Source organism: Lissotriton vulgaris, chromosome 2_2, assembly GCF_964263255.1.
Source record: "Lissotriton vulgaris chromosome 2_2, aLisVul1.2, whole genome shotgun sequence".
NCBI classification, from domain to species: domain Eukaryota; kingdom Metazoa; phylum Chordata; class Amphibia; order Caudata; family Salamandridae; genus Lissotriton; species Lissotriton vulgaris.
The window spans coordinates 312177168-312202317 of NC_141688.1; the positions used below are offsets into that span (position 1 = coordinate 312177168).

Here is a 25150-nt window from a genome sequence, read left to right on the forward strand (position 1 = left end):
GGTGAAGGCACATTCCACAAGATCTATCTCAGCGTCAACGGCGCTGTTTGCTGGAGTATCGATAAAGGATATTTGCAGAGCGGCCACCTGGAGCAGTACTCACTCATTCACGAGGCACTGCTGCCTGGAGGCGGCTGCAAAGGAGGATTCGGCGGTTGGACAAGCAGTCCTGAGAAATCTCTTCCAATAAGTGGTGAGCTTTCCTCTCTTCCCTCCTCCTGTTGTTTTCAAACATTTCATTTATTATGCTATGGTTACTGCTTTATGGTTGTTATAATTTGTGATATCATTGGTTTGTAATGGTTCTGTAACTATGCACGAAATGTTTGAGGTATGTTAACTGCTATCTACTCTGATACAAGCAATGGGAATCTATGAAAGTTCCAATACTGGAGTAAGAAACAAGTTACTTACCTGTAACTTTAGTTCTCCAGTATTGGCAACTTTCATAGATTCCTATGCGCCCACCCGCCTCCCCTGGGAAAGCTCACTTTAGGGCTAGGTGATTATGTGGCAAAGCAACGGCTACGAAAATCTGAGGCTCTGAGCTTTCTCAGGAAGGTTCCACAGGGTGAGGCTGATCTGATTGGTTGCTAAGGTGACTTTTGGGTCTTTTTACATAATGACACCAATAGGCTACAAAATATAATGAGGCCTAGGCCTAATTTTTTACTTTTTTACACCTATTAGGGTGTATTTACCTAGGTATGTGTATATATGTATATATATATATATATATATATATATATATATATATATATATATATATATATATTACCGAGGCTCCCATTCCGACGACGGGGAATGATACAAGCAATGGGAATCTATGAAAGTTGCCAATACTGGAGAACTAAAGTTACAGGTAAGTAACTTGTTTCGTCTCAGTCATGAGCCCGGCTCCGCCTCTTGCTAGACCCATTGACGTAGAAAAGCCTGCATAAGACCCAGGTCTCTGCCACGAGCCCTGCTCCGCATCTAGCTGGAGCCATTGACCTAGAAGAGCCTGCAACAGACCCAGCTCTACGCCACAAGCCCTGCTCCTCATTGTGCTGAGAGGCTGTCTGGGGGTGCGACGCCCGGCCTCGGGACCCTTTTGCGGCGCCGGTGCCTCACCCGAGCGCCCGGCTTCAACTGTGCCGCTGGGCCTATTCCTCTTGTTAGGGCCCGGCGCTGAGTGCAGGAGCGTCTGTTGCTGCGGGCCTGACTCCTGGGACGGCGAGCCATCGTGTACACTCCGAGGTGGGGCAGCATAGGCGGATGCCGGGAGAGCGGCACATTTTTCCCCCATTGGGCCTCGGCGGTGTGCTGCGGCCTAGCAGCGCGGCCCAAGGGGGGGCTTCAACGAAGAGTGGGAAGAACACCCCAGTCTTGGATATTCAGCCTTTCCCCCCCCACCCCACCCTCCCTCTCAAACGTTAGTCCGGAGCTCTACTGTGGGGGTGCTGACTACATACAAGGGGACTTCGTACTGGCTCCATTAGATGATTACCCAGCGACACCATTTTGTGATGTAGGACACACACCCTGGAGCAAAGAGTAATCCCCCACACTGACCGCTACTAGGTCGGCCCTGTTGGCGGAGCTATATTGGCCCCTTTCGTGATACATAAACACTACATTGGCAGATGCTACTGGTGCATGCACTATGGATTGAGAGCGCACGGACTGACGGGTACGGACGAGTCCCTGCTCGGAAGGCCATCTTACGCCCTGGGATTGTCGTGGACACATTTGGGAATGACGTCTTGGTTACTTCTGTAGGCCTTGGACCATCGGTACTACACAAATAATACGTCTCCCTGACACTACGGCAGGGCATAGAGACTGTGCATCATGTGGCTCGAGTGCTGCTGGAGGTGGAGCAGCTACAGGGAATCGAGATGGGTCGCCCTGACAGAACACAACCCAAAATATCATTTGACTCCAGCAAGAAGTCAACGCCCACTGATACCCCTGCTCGCGAGGAGGACGCTGGATAAGGGAAAGCGACAGGGAGTGAGGACACTGAGTCAGACATACGCCACATTCTGCTCGCTATGGAAAAGAATTTACAAGGCGGTATTGCGTCATTGGGGACCAAAATGGACGCCTTAACGTACCGCATGGACCGCATGGCGGAGCGGCTTGACAAGCATGCCGAACGCCTAGACATGTCAGAGCGACGCATTGGCGAGGTGGAGGAAGCACAAACGACCCTAGACTCGGAGCATAAACAGCTAGGTAAAGTGATCCAACTACTCCAGGATAAGGCAGAGGATTTGGAAGCAAGGTCACGTAGATGTAATATACGTATCCCTGGCCTACCGGAAAGTACCCCAACGGGCAATATGGAACTCTTTGTGGAGGCCCTCCTAAAGAAACTATTGGGTGATTCCGTGTTTTCAGGGATGTTCGTGGTGGAGAGAGCACATCGTACGATAGGCCCGAGACCAAAGCCGGGGGCCCCACCTCGTCCAATTGTAGCCAAACTTTTGAATTACAGGGACCGTGACGTTGCTCTGAAGCTGGCCAGAGAGAAGCAGCCTTTGCAATATGATGGAAGCACGATTTCCCTGTTTCCGGACTTTACGGCCAGAGTACAGGAGGCACAACGTCAATTCGTCCCCATGAAGCGCCAACTGAGAGAGCTCGGGTTGACTATGCAATGCTTTATCCAGCTAAACTGTGGATCAACAGGCAGAGGAGGTCTACGATCTTCACGGATCCAAAAGCACTGCAGAAAGCCATGAAAGACTGGTGGAAGGACCGGCAACGTTTCGCCGACGGCAAACTATCGGAGGAGGCCTCTGGAGGGCCCATAGATGAACAAGACTGATTCTGAGGCCTGCTCACACTTGTGAAATTTGGCCGCAGTGGCTGCGGTGCGTGGTGATCTTTTCATGTAGTTTCAGGCATTGCCTCACAGCGGCGGGACAGTACCTTGGCTGATTTGATGTCTCATTGTGGATTGCTGTCAAAGATCAGGGTAACAGTGGGTCGTGAGTAAACTGGGAGAGGGGTGCATTTACATTTTCACTTTAGGGGTAAGTGATTGGGATTCTTGATGTGTAAACTATATGCCTTCTATGGTGTTAGTTATATGCTGTATATGACCCGACAATAGATAGGAACTGGGAGGTTAGTCATCCACTGGGAAGATATTTGCTTCCTTTACACGATGCCTGTAGTGGATGGGGTCGAATGGTTCGATATGACAGCCACGGCAAATAAGTAAAACTCCTAGTTGACAATGGACATACACTGAACATTTCAGAGGGCACCGATTATCACCTAATGAAGTATTTGTCTAGGCGGGGGCGGGGCGGAGAGTTTCTCTATCATCTATTACTGTAGACTACTTGAGAGCAGGCTAACTACGCCCCTGAGTGTTGCACACTTCTCCTGCCTTCCCTGTTGAGGGCATTTTTCTTTCTTGTTTTGCTCAGATTGTTTGCTTTTGAATTTGGATCAGGGATGCGGGTAGCGGGGTGAGGGGACTTAATGGTTATTTGGGAGCAGGGAGGAGGGAAGAGGGAGGCGGGGTCTTGGGGCCTGGCCTTGTTGGGGTTGGGCATGCGTGGGTGGGGGGGAAGGGCACTGTTGCAGGATATTTTCTTGTTGTTGTTTATGCAAATGGTTAAAAGCATATTTGTTAAGAACGTACTAGGGACTTCTATTGGCAGTGACGTTGGCGGATGTGTGCGTTGCTTCCTGACAAGTTGTGAAGCACGTGATGACATACACCCACACTACCTCCAAAATGGCCAGACCATTACACGGCGATGACATAGACCCTCCTTGCCCCCCATCCCCTGTCATGACACAACAACCACAGGACAATGACACTATCACATTGTTGACCTGGAACGTTAGGGGACTAAACGAGCACAGGAAGGTCTGGAAGGTTCTTAAGTACCTTTCGAGGCATGCGATTGACATCGCACTATTACAGGAGACCCATTTGAGAGCGGACAGTTCGACACTACACTACAGAGGGCTACATAATCGCGTGCACGCTGCTGGCTTCACCTCGAGTGCCAGGGGGGTGCTGACTTGGGTGAATCAGAGGTCCCCATTGACACTTCAGCCGATTGACACGGACCCGGAGGGACGCTACGCGATTACGAAATGTACTGGTAAAGGTATGACATTCCACGTGATCAACATGTATGGCCCCAACTTTGACTGCCCCTCGTTTTATGTGACGCTTGCTGGCAAAATTAGAGACTTGGGAGAGGGACAGGTCCTGTGGGGCGGCGATCTAAACTTGAGGCGGCACCTGGACCTGGTCCGATCGGATGGACGTAGCAGACGACCTTCGGCCTCCTCTCGCGTACTTGACGCTGAGATGACCCGATTGGGATTACAGGACGTTTGGAGGACTAAACACCCCTCACAAGGGGGGTACACACACTACTCATCACAATATGACATACACACCTGCATTGATTATTGGCTCCTCTCCGCGCATCTCCTCTCCAGGGTACAGGCGTGTGTGACACTACCGCGTACTTACTCGGACCACTCCCCGGTACTGGTTACTCTCCGCGCCCCGGCGCGTTCCCCACCGGCTTTTTCATGGCGATTACCTCCATATGCGTTGCTCGATGACACTTTTCGCGAAGAGGTGGCTAACACCATAGACTAATTTTTTGGCAGTAACGAGGGCACGGTGGACTCCTTCCTTACGGTGTGGGAGACCTTTAAGGCGTACATGCGTGGCGTCATTATTTCCAAGCACGTTGGAGTCCTCAAATCCATCCGAGATAGACTGTCACTCTTGGAGACCAGGCTGAAAGACATAGAGGTGCGTAGTGTTCGGGATCCGAGTGCAGACCTAATACAGGAGCTAGCTCAAACGATTCGCGAGTACCACGATGAGGCAGATGCTGAGGTAAAGCATCTTGGGAAGTACGCTATTGCCAGATCGTATGGCGAGAGTGAACGCCCTGGTGCGGTCTTGGCCAAATTGGCTAAACAACGCAGACAAAATGCGACTATGCCCGCTCTGAGCTTCACGCTCATTGGGGAAGAGCTAGACGGCACACAGGTGGCGAACCGTTTTTGTGAATATTATGCTGCGCTGTACGCCTCTAGGGGACCAATATCGGAAGACCATATCACGGATTATCTAGCACATATTCAATTGCCTTGGCTCACCAACACCCATCATGAGTTCCTGGCGCGTCCGTTTGAGAGGGAGGAGATTGTCTTGGCGCTGTCATCTATGAGGGCAGGCAGTGCACTGGGTAGTGATGGTTTTCCAGCCTCGTTTTATAAGATGTTCTCAGAACTGCTGATCCCTAAGCTGTTGAGGCTCACGCGACAGGAAGTTCCTGGATATGGAAAAGGCGTTGGATTCTGTCGAATGGCCTTTCCTCAGAGCGGTGTTACAACGTATGGTGGTTGGGGTACTTTTCCTACAACTACTGAACATGCTATATATACATCAACAACAGCGCGTGTCCGCATAGGACCATTTACGACGGAACCCTTCAGTATTGGACGCGGCACTAGGCAGGGCTGCCCCCTCTCCCCCCTCCTTTACGCCCTAGTTGCGGAGCCCCTTGTGTGCGCTCTGCAAGAGTATCATGGGCATCGTGGTATCCGTTTTCCTGGGTATAATTTGATAGTGTCCACGTACGCGGACGACACCTTACTTTATGTGCGAGACCCGGAGATTAATCTCTCGAGAGTGTTGAGAGAAGTGGTCTTGTTTGGATCACTATCTGGGATTCACGTGAACTGGAATAAAACCGTAATGTTCCCACTCACCCCAGCCACGCGAAGGGTAGACTCAGACTACCTTATACAATGGACCACTGATTCTGTCAGATACCTGGGCATACGGCTCCACACGGACGCGGAAGTGGTTCTAAGAGAAAATTATGGTGTAGCTGTCTCCAAATTGGAAGACGATGTGGAGAAATGGATCGGTCTTCCTCTTTTTTTAATGGGCCGCATATCGCTATTGAAAATGATCGTACTTCCCCGTTTCTTATTTCTTTTTAGCAATATCTCCATGGTGTTGTCTGGTACGTTTTTTAGACCACTGCATACCCTGATATTACGTCTGGTTTGGGCTGGTAAGCAGCCCAGATTGGCATGGTATATCCTTATACGTCCTTATGAGGACTGAGGCCTGCAAGCTCCTGATCTGGAATTATATTATCGTGCCGCTCAGGGCGCTCACACGTACGGCTGGATGCATGGTCCTGCAAAAGCTCCCCACATACTTATAGAAGGAATAGTAGCTGACCCAACTACGTTACCGGCACTCATGGCTCGTCCCCGAGACAGACGCACTGGCCTATTAGATTCCCTTAATGCTGTTATGCACGCCTAGCACCATCTTATGGATGCACAAGCTTGTTCGCTACTGTATGCCCTGGGGGCCAGACTGGAATGGTGCTCGTGGCTAAGTCCATGTGCAGACAGAGGTGTTCTATCAGCACTTGCAAAATTAAACTTAACCACCATGAGAGATCTTTTCCTTAATGGCACGGCTCGCACTTGGGAAGAGGTGGACACAAGAGACGGCCCAAGCGCACCGCCTTTTGCTCGGTTCCAGTTCCACAGGGTGAGGATTGCACTCAGAGACTTACTTGGGGAGGATCTTTAGCAATTTGGAGGATCTGAAGCAGGACCCTCCCATTCCTTTGCTGTGGACCGACCACTTCCTAGTCCCCTTTCACCTCCTAGTCAAGACTCACTGCAAACAAGCCCACCATAGTGCTAACAAACAACAAAGGAAATGGGCCCGTTTCTCCATGGACTCTTTTGAATATCACTTCCTACTGAATGGTTCCCCCACAGACTTAGGAGTTGATGTTGACAAGGCTTGCACGGCCCTGGACGGACACATCACTAAAGCCCTAAACATCACTGCCCCATGGGCCAATAAGGGCCCGGAGCGACAAACCAAAACTGCACCTTGGTTCAGCACAGCTCTTAGAGAAACCAAGGCAGCCTGCAAGAGGCTGGAACGCGCCTGGAGAAAGAACTATCTACCAGAGGCAAGAGATGTGTACAAAGCTAGCATAAAAAAATACCACTTCCAAATTAGGAAAACCAAAGCGACCTTCTACGCTGACCGTATAGATAGTGCTAACTGCTCATCCAAGGAGCTCTTTAGGATCTATAAAGAGATCACTACACCTCCCCCTTCTCTAGAGCAGGCCGACACAGCAGTACAATCTTGTAACGCCATTGCGGAATTTTTTCACAGAAAAGTACGTGACATCTACACCAGTTTCCCTGATGACGCCAGAACTGGCTCCAACCTTCTACCCCCTCAGGAAGAAGCGACTTGGAAGGCAAAGATCGAAGACTGCCTTACAGTATACCAGGTTCCGACGGAGGACCTATTGATAGCCACTGCTAAAGGAATCAAATCAGGCTCCCCTCACGATCCTGCCCCTGCCAAATTCCTGGCCAGTGCCATGAGTCTTCTGGCACCGTATGTGGGCCATATATTGTCTACCTCTTTTAACACTGGCAAGGTCCCACACGGATGGAAACAGGCAGTCGTATTGCCTCTTAAGAAAAAACCCCATATCAGTGCGTCCCAGCCTAGCAACCTGCGCCCCATCTCGCTCCTACCCTTCTTCTCGAAACTGGCGGAAAAGCTGGTCAACCAACAACTCTCAGCACACATAGAGTCTAGAGGCCTCCTGCATACCAACCAGTCGGGCTTCCGGGCCCGCCACTCCACAGAATCAGCCCTCCTTTTTTCGACTGAGGCACTGAGGAAGCACGTGGACGCCGGGCACGTGGCGGCATTAGTTCTCCTGGACCTCAGTGCAGCCTTCGACACTGTAGCACATCATACGCTGCTACAGTGTCTGAAGAAAGGAGGGGTGACAGGCATGGCCTGGTTATGGCTGGAATCTTTTCTTACTAACCGTAGCTTCTCGGTGGAGCAAGGAGGAGCATGCTCTGACACCTTTGACCTTGGTCAAGGAGTGCCTCAGGGATCTAGCCTCAGTCCAACCCTTTTTAATTTGTATGTCACCCCCGTGGCTACCACTGCGGAGCGCTACGGGGTGGAAGTAGTGACATACGCTGACGACACTCAGCTGGTGGTCGCTCTGACCCAACCGGCTGAACAAGCCGCCGCGAACTTCTCAACATGCCTCCAAGAGCTCGCTGGATGGATGGCGAAGAACTGCCTCCGTCTGAACGGAGACAAGACTGAGGTGCTAATTGTAGGAAAACCCCCCTCAGTCTGGTCGTCTGCCTGGTGGCCTCAGACCCTGGGGCCTCTCCCTACCCCCAGCGATCAGGTCAAGAACCTTGGAGTATGGGTGGACTCTAAACTTAACTACGACTACCACACCAGACTGGTAGCTGGTACGTGCTTTTCTATTCTACGGAAACTCCGTAAGACCCTGGACCTGCTCCCAGAATCCTCAAGGAAGACCCTGGCCCATGCTCTTGTCTCTTCGAGACTGGACTATGGCAATGCCTTGTATTTAGGCGCCAACGCCACTAGTCGGCGTCGACTGCAGACAATCCAGAATGCTGCCGCCCGCCTGGTCCTCCGGCTGCCCAGACGAGCCGCCTCAAAAAAATCTTTACAAATACTCCATTGGCTTCCGATCAATGAAAGGATCGACTTCAAGGTCCTATGTATTGGTCACAGGATCGTACATGGCAAGGGCCCTGCCTTCCTTCGGAACCTCCTCTGCCCCTACACGCCAACCAGACAACTCCGCTCATTAGGAGCAGGCCTCCTCGCTGTCCCCAGACACAAAAGAGCCAGAATGGGGGGGAGATCCTTTCGTTCTTTGGCGGCACATAAATGGAACTCTCTTCCCCCGAGCCTAAGATTGGAAACATCGGAGCTCATCTTCCGCAGGAAACTTAAAACATTCCTCTTTCCTAAAGATTAGCCCCGCCTTTGTCTTACCGACTGAGCAACTAGTTCTTCTGACAGCGCGGGGACACACTGACAGTGTAACCAGGCGCTATACAAACTCAGAAATAATAATAATATGGAAGAACAACCGACGGTACTGACGTACGACTATGTAGTCACAGCTAAGTCCCCGGCTCGTCTAATATCACGACTTTATCGTGACACATTGACGGAGAAAACAACACATTACGCTAGACCCAGATTAGCGTGGAAGACAGATTTAGAGACCGATCTTCCTGAAGACAAGTGGAGGTATTGTTGCACCAATGTCAGGAGAGTCTCCCTTAACGGCCACCACCGGCTATTACATTTTAAATTCCTTAACAGAATGTACTACTCCCCTGAGCGCCTGTTTTTATATGAGCTACGAGATACTCCCAACTGTGAAAGGTGCACAGCGCAATCTGCAGATTTCTTACACCTCGCCTGGATCTGTCCAAAGGTTGCAGACTTTTGGCAAGCGGTTTACACCGAGGTAAATAGGGTCACTGATTTATCGTTATCCCCTCACCGCTGCTTGCGTTGCTGGGGTATTCCAAAGATATAGCGCCCAAATTCCGCCGCCTGGTGGATGTTGCTTTCCTAGTGGCCAAGCGCCGCGTAGCGCTCACCTGGATGAGAGGGCCCATCCCATTGCTAACTAGATGGTCTAGGGATATGTTATACTGCTGCACACAAACAAGATTGTACAGTGAGTTATCAACCCCTCGTAATAGGCCAAAGAACTACTGGGCACTGTACCTGGAAAGGAGACCTGCAGCGGACGATGGTGACTCTGTAGACACGAGCTCAGACTTGGGGAGGGCACGGGAACACACACTGCAGTGCGACGGGGTGGCAGCATCTACTGAACGTACTGACACTGACGGTGTAGGTGAGTGACTGGGTATCGACAACAATCGGTAACTTCCACTATCTAATGTAGTGCCGTAGTACCGGTTATTGAATACACCTGTTTTGTGTCAACGGCCTGATGGGCTGGATGCGGGCGGAAAGGCGGGAGGGCTACGCACTGATAATGTGTACATTATATCCCACATGGAGACTTGATGTGTGGGGGATTACTACGTATGTCAGGGAGAGATAATGGTATTGCTGTAAGTGATGCGCACATGTTATAATGTATAGTACTATCTGTATGATATGTATGTCGATGTCCTTATCAAATTGATTGTAATCTTCTGTTCGAGGCATATGGGCTGCAGATGGTACATTTATGAATAGATCGCCGTCTGGTGTTGGGCTCGGATGATTGCACTTGTTTTTCTCTTGGAGAAGTCTTTGTAGTCACGAGACTGATGACTCCTTCCTTGGGTGCTAGTGCGCATGGGTCCCGGCTCCATCCTTAGATTGTTTTTTTCCGCCATCGGGTTCGGATGAGAATCGAAGCGCTCTGGATCGACTTCGAGAAAAGAGTTTTATATTTCGACGTGTATTCCCTTTCCAATTCGACGGTACTGTTATCGAGCGCAAGTTCATTTCCATTTCGACGCGCTTCGACGTCAACAACAAGATTTACAGCTTCTACGTCGACGAGACCGGGAGGCCTAGCTCGACGTAGTCCAGCAAGGAGTCCATGGAAAGGACTCCATTCAAAAAATGTCCAACGTGTGGTGCTAAATTCCCACACAAGGACCTACACGAGGTGTGCAACCTCTGTTTATCACCTGAACAGGAGTCCAGGGACTGTGAATGCGAGGCATTCTCCTCCAAGTCGACGATTAGAAACCGTCAAGCCCGAAGACACGAGGTGCCGAGAATACAGTCAGACTCAATCCCGGAGTTGTTCGAGGCCCAACACCCCGAGGACGAAGAAGAAGATGAGGATGGGTCGGAGTCGGAAGCGGACGAGTCTGACGCCGAAGAAATCGATGTCCATCAAACCGTGAGTGACAACGTCCCTTTACCAAAAAACCGACCCCGACTTCAAGTCCGGTCAGACAACCAAAAAAAGTTTCCGACGCCCCACCCTCGGGCTCGGCAACAAAACCGAAACCGAAACACTCGGCCTCCCACCATGTCTGATCCGAGAAACGGTCGACATCGACACCGAAGCTCCATACCAAGGAAAGCTCGCAGTCGAAACACTCCCATGTCGAAACCGAAACATGCTTCGACGTCTAAGATTTCCTCGACACCGGAAAAATCGGACTCGAGCAAACTCTCGGTGCCGAAAACACATAACACCGAGAATCAGAAACAAAAGCACCTTTCGGAACCAAAGACTTCGGTACCGACACAGGAGCAACTAACAGATCCAAAACAAAAGACTTTGTTTATTGATCCACAAACTGGCAAGGTGGTGACAAAACTACCTGAAAAGAGGAAAAATGAACAGTTGGAGGACAAAGCTCCTCCCCCTAAGAAGAGAACAATGGGGACAAATACAACTCCTCCCCTTTCTACACAGACACACCCTCTTCTCTTCCTTACACTCTGCCAGCTATTCCTCCACCTTCTACACCACACCCATCTACACCTCAAACAGATGTAGAAAGTGACACAGGGGAGGGGGAAACTTCCTAGGGATGATAGTGACAGTATCCCAGAAGACGCAGACCCATGGGAAGACTATAACGCAGTGTCAGATAACGATAATGACCCTGAACTGTATCCCTCAAAACCCTCACCACCTGATGATAATATGGGATTTGCACAATTAATTAATAGGGCAGCAAAATACCACAAGGTAGATTTACATGCGGAACCTCAAATAGAAGATTTCCTTTTAGAAACACTTCCTGCTGCACAAAGGACTTCAGGGACCCTACCAATGCTTAAGGGTCTCCTCAATCACACATCAGATATATTGAAAGACCCGGTAAGAGCTAGGGTATTAAACCCAAGAACTGATACAAAATATAAGGCTGCCCCAAAGGACCCAATATTTATTAAGGGACAAATACCCCTCGACTCACTTGTGGTCACAAACGCTCGTAAGAGGGCAAATTCACTAACTACAGGAGAAACTCCTCCTCCTGACAAGGAGTCCAAGTTAATAGATGCCTCTGGCAAAAGAGTAGCATCCCAAGCGGCAAACAGCTAGCGCATAGCTAATACGCAAGCGCTACTTGCACGTTATGATAGAGCTCATTATGATGAGTTAGAAAAACTCATTACACATCTCCCTAAAGGAACATCAAAAAAGGGCAGACCAGCTCATACAAGAAGGGAAGATAATAACTAACACTTCCATTAAGTGCGCCTTAGACGCGGCAGACACTGCAGCAAGATCCATCAACACCAGTATCATGTTAAGAAGACATGCATGGCTCAGAGTCTCAGGGTTCAAACAAGAGGTACAAACTTCCTTGTTGAACCAGCCTTTTGGTGGTAAAACACTTTTCGGCTCAAGTTTATTATTTATTTATTTATTTATTTATGCATTTTTATATAGCGCGGACTTTACCCGAAGGCGTCAGAGCGCTTCACATTAGGAACAGAAATGAAACATAATGAGAAACATTACAAAAGAGCAGATTACAAAAGCATACGTTACTTACATAAGGTAATAGTGACAATTGTGAGCAAACAAAATACGAGGTAGTAAAAATTGTGAGCAACCAAAAATACATGAGGTAGTAAAGGTAATAGTGACAATTGTGCGCAAACAAAATACTTGAGGTAGTAAAAATTGTGAGCAACCAAAAATACATGAGGTAGCAAAGGTAATAGTGACAATTGTGAGCAAACAAAATACTTGAGGTAGTAAAAATTGTGAGCAACCAAAAATACATGAGTTAGTCAAAAGTGCACAAGAGGAAAAGTGACAAGTGTGCAGTTATAAGAGAAAACAGAGTATAATTTGAGGTATAATACTGCAATAAGTGCTAGGCACAAGAACAAGCGTTACGTAGGCAAGGTGGCACTTATGCAAGTATCAAAGGTAAAAACATGTGAGAGGTAGCAACCGTGTGTTACAAGGGCAAAGTGGTGAGTGCATGTTTAAAAGGGCACCGAACATAAGTACATGGAGAATACTGCAAAAAGGCAGACACTCCAACCACAGGAAAACACTGGGAAGGCACTTCCATGGTCATGGAAAGTAGAAAATATCAGTAGTGGGAAGTCTTCCTCCAAATAGCAAGAGGTCGTGAATTACTTTTGGAGGTGTCTCTGGAGGAGGAGAACTTTGAGGTCCCTTTTGAAGGCCTGGGAGGAGGCGGTGGTCCGGAGCTGAGGCTGAGTACAGATGAGGCGTTAGAAAAGATGAAGAAAGACACAGAAACGGCTAAGTCAATGGGAGCATTACAACAGCCAACTCAAAGGGGTTCCTTTCGTAGGTCCACCTATAGAGGCGGATCAAAGAATACAGGCACAAGCCAGCAATCAACCTCTTTTACCCCAACATCACCCAGAGGTAATTCCAGAGGCAGTTACAGAGGTAATAACAACAAGGGTTGAGGTCGCGGAAATAACAACAACCGCAACTCTCCTACCCCAAAATAGTGACTTCATACAGCTCTCCCCAGACCATGTAACACCGGTCGGGGGACGCCTAGCACAGTTCCTACCTGTCTGGGAAAACATCACAGCAGACAAGTGGGTGAGACAAATTATCCAACATGCCTGGAACTCACAGCTACCCCACCAAACATCCCCCCCCAAACAATGTCCAATGAGCCAAGATCTGACATTGTTAAAACAGGAAGTACTATCACTACTACAAAAGCATGCCATAGAGAAGGTTCCACAACATCCACAGGGAACAGGAGTATACTCTCTATACTTTCTAATCCCCCAAAAAGACGGGTCTCTAAGGCCAATACTGGACTTCAGACCTCTCAATGCATACATAAATTTGGAACATTTCCACATGGTTACGCTCCAACAAGTACTTTCTTTACTGAAGGAAGGGGACTTTCTTTCTACACTGGATCTAAAAGACGCTTACTTTCATATCCCAATTCACAAAGCCCACAGAAAATATCTCGGGTTTGTTGTAGAAGGACAACATTATCAGTTCAAAGTCCTTCCGTTTGGGGTCACAACAGCACCAAGGGTGTTCACAAAACGCCTAGCAATGGTTGCTGCACACCTAAGAAGACAACAAATACATGTCTTCCCTTACTTGGACGATTGGCTAATAAAGGCCACGTCACAAAAAGAATGTCTTCAAAACACACAAAAGACAATTCAGCTGCTGCACTAGCTAAGGTTTACGGTGAACTACACAAAATCACACCTGCAACCAAACAAGGTTCAACAATATCTAGGGGCTGCTATAGATACAGAAAAAGCCAGAGTATACCCCAATCCAGTCAGGATTCAAACAATGCTCACATTGATTCAAAGATTTCAACCACAACATTCACTAACAGCTCGAGTGTTCTTGCAGTTATTGGGGATGATGTCCTCCTGCATACTGCTAATACCATATGCCAGACTACAGATGCGCCCGCTGCAAGAATGCCTAGCAACACAGTAGAATCGGGCTCAAGGTCAGATTACAGATCTGGTGTTGGTAGACGACCGCACACATCGCTCTCTGAAGTGGTGGAACACAACAAACATTTCCAAAGAACGGTCGTTCCTAGAGCCAATTCCACAAGTGGTGCTAACAGCGGTTGCATCGCTCACCGGATGGGGAGCTCATATGGACAAATATACAGTACAAGGATGATGGAGTGTACAGCAAAGAAGACTGCACATCAATCACCTAGAACTACCAGCAGTGTTTCTAGCTTTAACATCTTTTCAAATGCAGATTCTCAACAAAGCAGTCCTGATCAGAACAGACAACATGACAGCAATGTATTATATTCAAAAACAGGTGGGGGCTCGTTCTCTCAAACTATCCAGACTAGCGCAGGAAATTTGGAGATGGGCCATTCCTCAAAACATCTATCTGTTAGCAGAACACCTACCAGGAGTTCAAAATCAGATAGCAGACATCTTAAGCAGAGAGTCATAACAAATACACAAATGGGAACTGCACAACCAGATACTGCAACCATTCTTCCAAAGATGGCTGCAACCGGAGATATATCTCTTTGCCACTCATCAGAACGCAAAATGCCAAAGCTTCTCATCCAGGTACCCACACCACCTGTCGCAGGGCAATGCATTATGGATAAATTGGTCCAACAAATTTGAATACGCTTTTCCCCCTCTCCCACTAATTCCATTAGTGGTTCGAAAACTGCAACAACATTCAATGACCATGATTCTAGTAGCACCCACGTGGGCACGACAGCCGTGGTTCACCACGCTCCTGCAACTCTCACAGGTGCCACATCAAAAATTAAGAATCTTACCCATGCACCTTACACAGAACCATGGAGAAATAAGGCACCCAGATCCCAAACAACTGAACCTAGCGATCTGGCTCCTGAGGTCCTAGAATTTGGATACTTAAATTTGCCTCTAAACTGTATGGAAATTATTAAGCAAGCAAGGCGTCCCACCACCAGAGCATGCTATGCAGCAAAGTGGAAGAGGTTTGCTGAATACTGTAATAGTAACAGCATCAACCCTCTGGACTCATCAACACAAAATATTATTTGCTACTTACTACACTTACAGCAATGTAACCTTGCTTACACCTCTATTAGAGTACATCTTGCAGCTGTAGCAGCGTACCTGCAAAACAGGCAACACCTATCCCTGTTTAGAGTACCCGCAATTAAAGCTTTCATGGAAGGCCTCAAGAGTCATTCCACCAAGACTGCCACCTTCTCCAGTCTGGAATCTCAACATAGTACTCACCAGACTAATGGGACCACCTTTTGAACCTATGCACAAGTGTGAAATACAATTTCTTACATGGAAGGTGGCTTTCCTTATAGCTATTACCTCCCTCAGAGAGTGAGTGAAATACAGGCATTCACAATACAAGAACCATTTCTACAGTTACACCAGAATAAAGTGGTTCTTAGAACAAACCCAAAGTTCTTGCCTAAAGTGATTTCAGCATTCCACATCAATCAGCCAGTGGAACTACCAGTCTTCTTTCCAAAACCACAGACGGTAGCAGAGAGGGCCCTACATACATTAGATGTCAAAAGGGCAATATTATATTACATAGAAAGAACACAAACTTTCTGGAAAACTAAACAACTATTTGTAGCGTTTTCACCAACACATAAAGGCAATCCTATCTCTAAAGCGGGCATTGCCAGGTGGATTGTAAAATGTATACAAATATGTTACTTGAAAGCAAAGAGAACATTAACTGTTCCTCCTAGAGCTCATTCTACACGTAAACTAGGGGCATCTATGGCATTCTTAGGAAACATTCCCCTAGATGACATATGCAAGGCAGCAACTTGGTCTACACCACATACCTTCACAAAACACTACTGTGTTGATGTGCAGGCAACACAACAAGCTAGGGTGGGCCAGGCTGTACTAAAAACTTTATTTGTAACTGTTGCAACAGACACTGGTAACCACCGCTAGGGAGGTAACTGCTGTATAATCTATTCATAAATGTACCATCTGCAACCCATATGCCTCGAACGGAATATTCTACTTACCAGTATGCATCTGTTCTTGGCATAGAGGGCTGCAGAGTGGTACATGCCCTCCCTGCCTCCCCGGAAACCTGTGTCTGTTCCAACACTATCTTATTTAGATACACTTACATGGGCATCTCTTTCTGTATTCTATCATACTACTCCATCTAACCCTACTATGGCAAAACAATCTAAGGATGGAGCAGATGCCCATGCGCACTAGCACCCAAGGGAGGAGTCATCGGTCTCGTGACTATAAAGACTACTCCAAGAGAAAAACAAGTGCAATCATCCGAGCCCAACACCAGATGGCGATCTATTCATAAATGTACCACTCTGCAGCCCTCTATGCCAAGAACAGATGCATACTGGTAAGTAGCATATTCCTTCTTTTTTGATATGCCAATAAATACAATTTTTCAAAAAGAGCCTGCTCCCTAAGCCAAGCCCCAGCTCCCGTACCTTTTCCTATGTCCTGCAATCTCATGATAAAGTAGCCACAAAAGTAGCCATAATCCGTCAAGTACATCATATTGAGTCTTTGTTTGAGGTAACATCACATAATTTGGCTCACTATTTTTTTTAGCTGTAGTTTTTCTCTTGATCCAGTCTGTCTTTGTTTTTTGTAGGAGTAGATTAGGGGCGAGACGGGCCCGGTCAGGAAGGACCAGTGGGCAGACAAGCTGTGTGGGAGAAAAGGAGTTTGTGAGAGGATCCCTGGAGGAGGAAGAGGATGGAGTTACAGACTCTCCAGGAGGCCCTTAAAGTGGAGATCCAGGTTCACCAGGTGAGGCTGCTGCAGCGAATGCTGCGATTGCGTGGCTGTGGATATCTTTGGAAGTGGAGAGCTGGAGAGAAGCAAAGAATGGTGGTTTACAGAAGAGTGATGTGAAATGTGGAGTCTGCGCTGGGGTAAGAAGGGCACAACGGACTGGGTTAGGAGAGGTACCAAGAACTGGGTGGGAAAGGAACCAAGGACTGGGTGAGACATGAATTCTTGTGTTCCGATTGTATGCTACTGCTGCTATGGGGTATCTGTGAACCTCTGGTGCCCTTAGCTATTGAGTGTTGTGTCCATGTTGACTGCAGTAGCCACTTCTGACGGGGCAGAATTACCTGTGGTAGAAGTAATCGGTTTGAAATATTTTGGTGTTGTATAGCGTAGGAATCTGGCTCTATATTTACTATACCTAAGAAATGTATATTGTGCACAGAGTCCAGAGAGTCCCCAGAGGTATAGAAGAGGCTAAATTAGGTAAGTATCAACAGCTCTCTTTGCCCTAGTGTGGGAGAGCAGTTAGGCTTAGCCAGAGGGTGTGTTAAGCATTTATTGTATTCACTCAATCAAGGCCGATGACACACACTCAGAGACAGAACCCAGACCAATTAGATAAGTATAAAAGGTATACTTATGTTTTATTTTAGAACCAAGCAGGACTTGGCACAGGTGAAATGCAAGACTGTTCAAGGAAATGCAGTTTGTTGAAATTGCAATTGTTAAGAGATTATAAATACTTTGAAAACAGGTTAAATTACACAGTAATTATTCAGATTACTTTTGGATTACTTTAAGTACCGGGGTGATATGCCTAGATGCCACACCTTAGGATCTCTAAATACTAGGTAAGTATGACTTTTTATACTTTGCAATAGAATTCTCTTTTCTTCATACAACACAGTTCAACACATTTTTTAGGCCCAAAATCTTTTTACATGGGTTCCTAGGAGGAAAAAGTGTTTGTGGTTTCACAGATAAGTAGACGACTTACGAGGGTGAATTTTGGGGTTAGGACCAAGGTTCCAGAAGGTCTAGATGGGCACTTGAATTGCACCTCCAGCGGCACAGGGGCGGCCGGGTGCAGAGTGCAGTGGCCCAATGTTAGCCAATTGGGCTAAGGGGCCTTTGGTTAGGGACTGCCGACAGGCAGGCCCCTCAGGTGTGGGAGCAAAGCTTCTAGGATTAGGTTTAGCACTGCAGGGGCCAACGACCAGCCCAGGAGCTGCACCAATAGTGGCACTGGATCGGCTGGTAGCAGGTTGCAATGCGTACGTTGGGGATCCTGTGCTAACCAATGGAGCCCTTTGATTTTGAAAAGATGCAGCAGGCTTGGGCAGGGAGGCTTCCTGAAGTGGACCACTGGCTGGAGAGGTAAGTTTAGATCTGGGGAAGCGCTTGGACATTGTCTGTTGGGCCACCCAAGGCTGTGGTGTGTAGAGCGCGGGGTGCAGGGGTGTCTGCTGGTGTCAGGTTTTCTAACCAGCTCTGGTCACAGGCGGAAGGACCTTTCTGTTGACGTTGCAGGCTCTTGTGGCTTGAAGGAGGTCTAGATCACCAGATCCCAGGTCAGGATCACTGGGGAGACATTCTTGGGGTGTAGGGCCACTATAACTCAGGCTGTTGTTTGCATAGTTGTGCAGAATCGCAGTCACCAGAATCTGATTCTGGAGGTGAGACTTTGAGCAAATCCGGTGCTCACAGGAGACAGTTTTTTGGAAGGTCGCAGGACAGCTCTGGGGGTTGCTGGCTGATGAACTCGCAGGTGTTCTTGCTGTAGGCACGTTGTACACGGGACAGGCCATCTTCAAGATGGAAGGGACGAAGATGTGTGCTTCACCTCGCCTCCCCCACCTGAGAGGTGGGGCTGACCAAGGTTGGCATACCTCTCTTCCTAGCTTGGTTTTCCCGCCGATTTGCCCGCCCACAGTGGGGGTCGGAACCAGTGGGAGCCAGTTGCTAGGGCCAGCAAAAGGCAGGGACAGCTACAAAGGGAGCAGCCATTTGAAGCTTCCCCTTTCTTGATCCTGTCCATCCTGGGGGATGAGGCATGACACCTCTGCACTGAATGAGCTTAGTTTCTGGACCCAGAGAGCGGAGGCTCTCTACCCAGGGGTCCAGAAACCTGTCTGGTGGTGGCTAATTGACAGCCATTCCGGAACCACACCAGGGCTGGTCGATTTTCAGGGGGCATCTCCAAGATGCCCTCTGAGCGCATTTTACATTAAACCGACACTGGCATCAGTGTGGATTTCATTTGCTGGGAAGTTTGATATTAAACTTCCCAGTTTTTAGTAAAGCCGTTATGGAGCTGTGGAGTTCGTAGTGACTAACTCCCAACCCATATACTCTTTATGACTGGTATACATTTACAATGTCAAAGAATGGGCTTTGACACTGTAGGGCAGAGGTCTTCAAGATTTTTACTCTGGCCCCCCCAAGCAAAATGTTTTGAGGTCGGGCCCCCTCCAAAACTTTATGGCAAGGATTGAGGGAGCGGGAGGAACATGGCTGCACTGCATGCAGGGAGCGGGGCTTATGAGATGATTTCAGGAATACTTTTTCTATAGCTTATGAACTGCACCAAATATTAAACTTATAAAACAGCAAATGCATCAAACAAAAACGGATATCCCAAACAAACTGCTCCCCATAATTGGGGTGTTGTGAGCACCTCACTCTCTTTGACCACAATGCAACTATACCTGCAGCACTAATGATAACTGCAGTCCTGAGTAGCAGGTTATCTCCTCTGCCTCTTTTACCTCTTCCCCACCATGATGGATCCTCACCTAAGTCCTAATGCCTGAAAGGACAAAAAGCTCTGATGCCCCTTTTTTAAAGGTAGACAGTCATAATTGTGATGAATCCCTGGGCCCCAGTCCTGTTGCATCTCCTCCTTTATGATAACCGGCAGTGGCCACTTACTCACTTGGCAGCAGTACCAGCTTCACTAATGAAGGTCCCTTTTAAAAAAACAAAAACACTTATATTGTCCCCTTCTTTGGGGTATCTCTCTGGCCATTTGTAAACATAACAAGCATTGAAAATGCAATAGGTCTCACCTTTAAGTTAAAGCCATTTTCTTTGCTAATGCTATTGTATAGCAAAGCAAATGGCTTTAACTTAATTAAAGGCGAGACCTATTGCATTTTCAATGCTTGTTTCATAGGGATAGAATGCAGCACAGCACTATTTTTACAAAACTTTCAGACATGCTGCCCAGCAGCCCCACTGTTGTACAAAATGACTAAGCCATTGACATAGTCAATAACTCTTGCATAGGCGAGAATATTGGCTTTGAAAGTGCTGTTTCTCTTTTGTTCTGGCCCCGAATCAATGGTGAAAAATAGGTCCTTGTCTCCAAACAGAGAGGCGATGGCCACCACATTTTCACTCCGGCACAAATTAAGTAAAGTGTGCTGCGGCGGCCCACAGCCACCTCCGTTGGGAGCGCTAGTGCCTGCTCCACAGCCCTCTAGTGGAGTTGTCACTACCTGCTTCAAGGGCGCGTGCTCACCTTGCAGCGCTGATGGCAGCATGCGGGATGAACCACCGCCAGAGTAAATGCTGACTTAAGCTCCGTGCGCTCCACTCTGTTTGTGTCTGGTCTAGAAATTGGGGATATTAATAATTTATATTAGGCTTCCCGGGGCGCGCTCTCGATGCTGCTTCCGTTCATTCAGTGGCTGCGAATGAACAGTCACTGCAGATGTGTGGCGAGGTTTCTGTGGGCTCTAATGCAAGCAAGAACATGATGTGACACCTGGCTCCTTGTTGGGTGCTACTCGGATACTGAGGTCCAACTCACACTCCTTGACCCCTGTGCCACTGCACCTGCTGCACTCTTGACAGCTGCGCCTAGAACGCAATTCGTCTTGCCTAGCGTTCACTGCGCGCCCGTGTGGTTGCAAGTGAATTCTGCATGACAGAGAAGAGTACAGCGCCTTCACTGCAGTGTATCGATACCCGTGCCACAGGACAAGGTCCGTGAGTGCAGTTTATTAATGCGTCACACACAGCCTAGTCTCCAGAAGAACCGTAGGTGTGTGCTTTCCACTGGACAGACACCACCATCTCTGTGCCAGAGCACAGCCACCAGGAGCGCAAGCAGTTTATATCCACCTCTGTGCCACAGGACAAGATCCATGGGTGCAGTTTTTTAATACGTCATAGAGGGCGTAGTCTCTAGAAGAACCCTGTGCGTGTGGTTTCCACTGTACAGACACCACCATCTGTGTTCCAGAGCCCACAGCCACCAGGAGCGCATACAGTTTATATTCAACCCTGTGCCACAGGTGCAGTTTATTAACGCATCATGCACCATGCATCATGCACGACCTGGTCTCTGGAAGAACTCTGTCTGTGCATGCATTGCAGGGCAGTGTGCCTGTTCTCAGAGGCCACAGCCACCATGAACACTGTACAGCACGTTCACTGGGGTGTACCCACCTCTGTGCCACAGGACAAGGTCCTTAGGTGCAGTTTAATAATGCGTCACGCACGACCTAGACCCCTGGCGGTCTGCGTACTCCGTGGGAACAATGGTGCCCTTTGTCAGAGGCCACAGCCACCAGGAACAGTGTGCAGCGCATTCACTGTGGTGTACCCAACTCTGGGCCTCAGAGCAAGATCAGCAGCAGCTTTATGTGCGCCACAGGGGACAGCTCTTGGGAGCAGGGCTTGGGCCACAGGATATTGCTTCCAGCTGTCAGATATACCTGGCGATGCACAACAGGTCTGTACTGTGGGCGTTCCAGTTAGTAATGTTCTGAGACTAGCGTGGGCGCGCGCACACGCGCAGCTCCTACCGAGAGTGGCATGTGGTCTGAAGCTGAAGGCAATGTGCCCTGGCACGCACATACGGGCAGGTACTGTTAGAAGTACCTGGTGATACGCCCAATGCCTGTGTTTGGAGGGGGGAGGTGGACCACTTCTTCCCGATAAAGTACGTCTGTTAGTACCCAACAAGAAGCCAGGTGGCACATTTTCTTGCGTGCATTAGGGCCAACAGAACACTCTCCACACGGCTGCAGTGGCTGTTCCTTCGCAACTACGGATGGGCAACTTTAAACAAAGTAGACCGGACACCAGCAGGGTGATGAACACAGAGCTTAAGTTTTCTCTCGCGTGCTGTCATCCTCTCTGCAAAGTGAGCACGCGCCCTCGGGATGGGGCGGACAAAAAGAGTCCCCAGTGTATCACGCCGCTAGTGAAGGATCCAATCCCCGCGTGCACATCTTCTGTATTGTTTGTCTCCCACGTGCACGCTGGAATCATATAGATTCCAAAAGACCTCTCATGGCAGAGCAGCGCATGCGTTGCTTTCGCCAGGCCGAGACCTAAAGATGAGCCCACATACAGTGCTTCCTATTCTGAGCCTTCTCTTTGACAATGTCTATGAATCTCGCTCCTTTCCTCGGTCTCCTAGATCATTACTGTGAGGCCCCAAGGATTGAGAGGATTAGGGCTCTGCATATGAAAGCAACCCTGTTGGCCTTCTACCTGCCACTCCATGGACTCAGCTTTCACAAAAAACTGCCCCTGAATGGTTAATACTGACTTTGAGAGGCCTCTGCCTTAAATCGAAGTGTGTTGTGGTAGTGCAAAAAGTTAAAAAGAAACCATGGAATTAAGAGTTTCTGCAGCAGCAGCGTTTTCCACATAAATATCAAGTTTACCACATTTGCTACATAATCTGCAAATTTCAACCAAAAAAAACTTGATTCTAGCTCAAACGGAACAAAAGTTACTTTAAGCGTGCCAGTGTTCCGGAGCAGTGGAAGTCCCTTTGCAAAGATTGACTGGTAATCTTGTAGTTGCTTACTGCTGTATTTGGGTGCCACACTGGTACTAATGAGGTGAAATATTTCCCCTGACAGCGTTACGGTGAGTTAAAATGACAAAATAATGAAGTAATGTTACCACAAAATGTGGCTCATTGTGCCGCATAATTTACCTTTTCTTGCTGCATAATTGAGTCAAACCTGCCGCAAATATGTTGTCCTCTTCTGCTGAATAATTCCAGTGGATCTGCTTAAAGCTTTATGGTGGCAAAGATCTATTCTTTTTAAGATGTAATGTAAAGGAGTTATCAGCCTGGATCTGGAATAGTGGAAACACTTACAAAAATGTCTGCATTAGATACAGTTTGATTACTTATTAGTAAAAAGTATGTTTTGTAAGAACTTGTTTTATCTCGATCACTGCATCATTTTGCAGCAGCCTAGCTTAGAGTATATAAATACTGTTTTAAAATAATGACTTCCATATTCACAGTGCTTTCTGCAACAGGCTGCGACCTCATAGCACTATAAACAGGGCCATTGGAATTGTGCGGCAGGAGAAGGCCAAATTATGCAGCAAGCAAAGGCGAATTATGCTGCATATTTTGTGATAGCATTACTGCACTATTTTGCTATTTTTATACTTGTTAACATTGTCCTGGCTTTGTTTGCCCCTCATAAGTACCACATTAACACCCACATATAGCAATAAGCAACAGAAAGGTAACCAGTCAACCTTTAGAAAGGGTCTTCCACTGTGAGGTAACCTGTGTTGCTGCATTATTTTAATCTGCAAATTATGCAGCAGATGATGGATTATTTGGTAAATGTGGGAAAAACATAATTATGTGCGGAGTGTGCAATGAAAGTGAAGGGTGAGAAGGAGTAGTGAGTTTTCTGAATGCAGGGTTAATTCCCAGACACTTGAAGTTAATCAGCATGTTATTAACGGTACTTAGGGTTTCAGATATAAGTTAAACTATTGCTATTATGAAAATTAATCAGGGAATCGAGGGTGAAGGAAATAAATAATGTGCTGATCCTGCAACAAACTTCCAGTCTTATGATTAGGGTTGCCAGCTCATTATTATGTTGCTGACGGTACAAAAATAAACCGTCACCTAAAGCCCTATTTTCAGCACTTATCTGTGTGTACTTCGAATAGCAAACATAAAGACTTTTAACTGTGTTCTAGGGCTGGCTGAATGTTTCATGACTGAAAATAAAAGGAACAGACAATAAGTCAAATTACAAATGAATACATACTTTTTAGGTCGAGCAGACCTACCCTCAATGCGTGAGCATTGAAGGTGTCTGCTTCAGACCTATTGTGGCCCGTGTTTAGGAATGTGGACAGCTACCAGACGCGCGCTTTGACGAGGTCAGATTTCACCTCGGGAGCGAGCGTCTGATAGCTGCGCATGCGCGGTGCAAAGCCCTTGCTCACACACAGACACAGGCAACCCCCACCCCTCTGCATGCATGCACGCACGCACGCACACACACACACACACACAGGCGCGCGCATGCACACACAGGCATACGGCACACATACATGCACACATACAGGCACACTATCCCCTACCTCGCATTCTCTCTCAATCACACACAGTCACGCATGCGCACACACATTCCCTCGCGCACACACGCACACACACTCCCCACCCCCTCCCCCATCCCTCCCCCCCCAGGCATACACACAGGCACGCACGCACTTCACATCAGCCCTGGCCCCACTAACCGACTGCGCTCTTCCGGCGGGGCTCCTCACGGCGCGGCGCGTCTCCTCATGTAAATCAGGACTCCCTCAGGTCACAGGAGCCCCGCAACAGGCGCCACACTCCTCCTTCTCCCTGGCCCCCTCCTGGGGACCCGGGCTACCCCGGACGGCAGGGCGCTCCATGCGCCGGCAGCTCGCGGACCTCGGGAGGCGGGACTTCCGGTCGGCCGCGAGCGGATTGGCCGGCCGGCCAAGAGCTTCCGGGTCGCCGCGGGCAGCGCGGCGGCCCCCTATAATATTTTTGTTTTGTTGCTGGCTTGTTTTTTATTTTGCAGTCGTCCGGTCCTGGGGCACCTTTCCATCAAAAGAGCAGCTGCAGGTCGGTGGTCGCTGCACAGTGATTGCCTTTCCTGGAGACTCAGAGGGGCTTGTAACAAGGAGACTGTGAGTGTGTAGATTCCGGAAAGGCAACGATTTCTTCTTTTTTAATATTCTTATAAGTACCAATTAGCA

The 25150-nt window shown here is 48.3% G+C and overlaps 1 protein-coding gene across 5 annotated transcripts in view; it reads left to right on the top strand.

The window, feature by feature from the left end:
* PHF21A (PHD finger protein 21A) overlaps window positions 1-25150 on the top strand; it is a 679011-nt gene that overhangs the window by 130408 nt on the left and 523453 nt on the right. For all 5 annotated transcript variants that reach the window (XM_086959648.1, XM_086959652.1, XM_086959650.1 and 2 more), the window contains exon 3: window positions 16986-17143. In XM_086959648.1, coding sequence (XP_086815774.1) covers window positions 17090-17143 — 54 coding nt within the window. In that variant the 5' untranslated portion in view covers window positions 16986-17089. The remainder of the gene's footprint in view (window positions 1-16985; window positions 17144-25150) is intronic.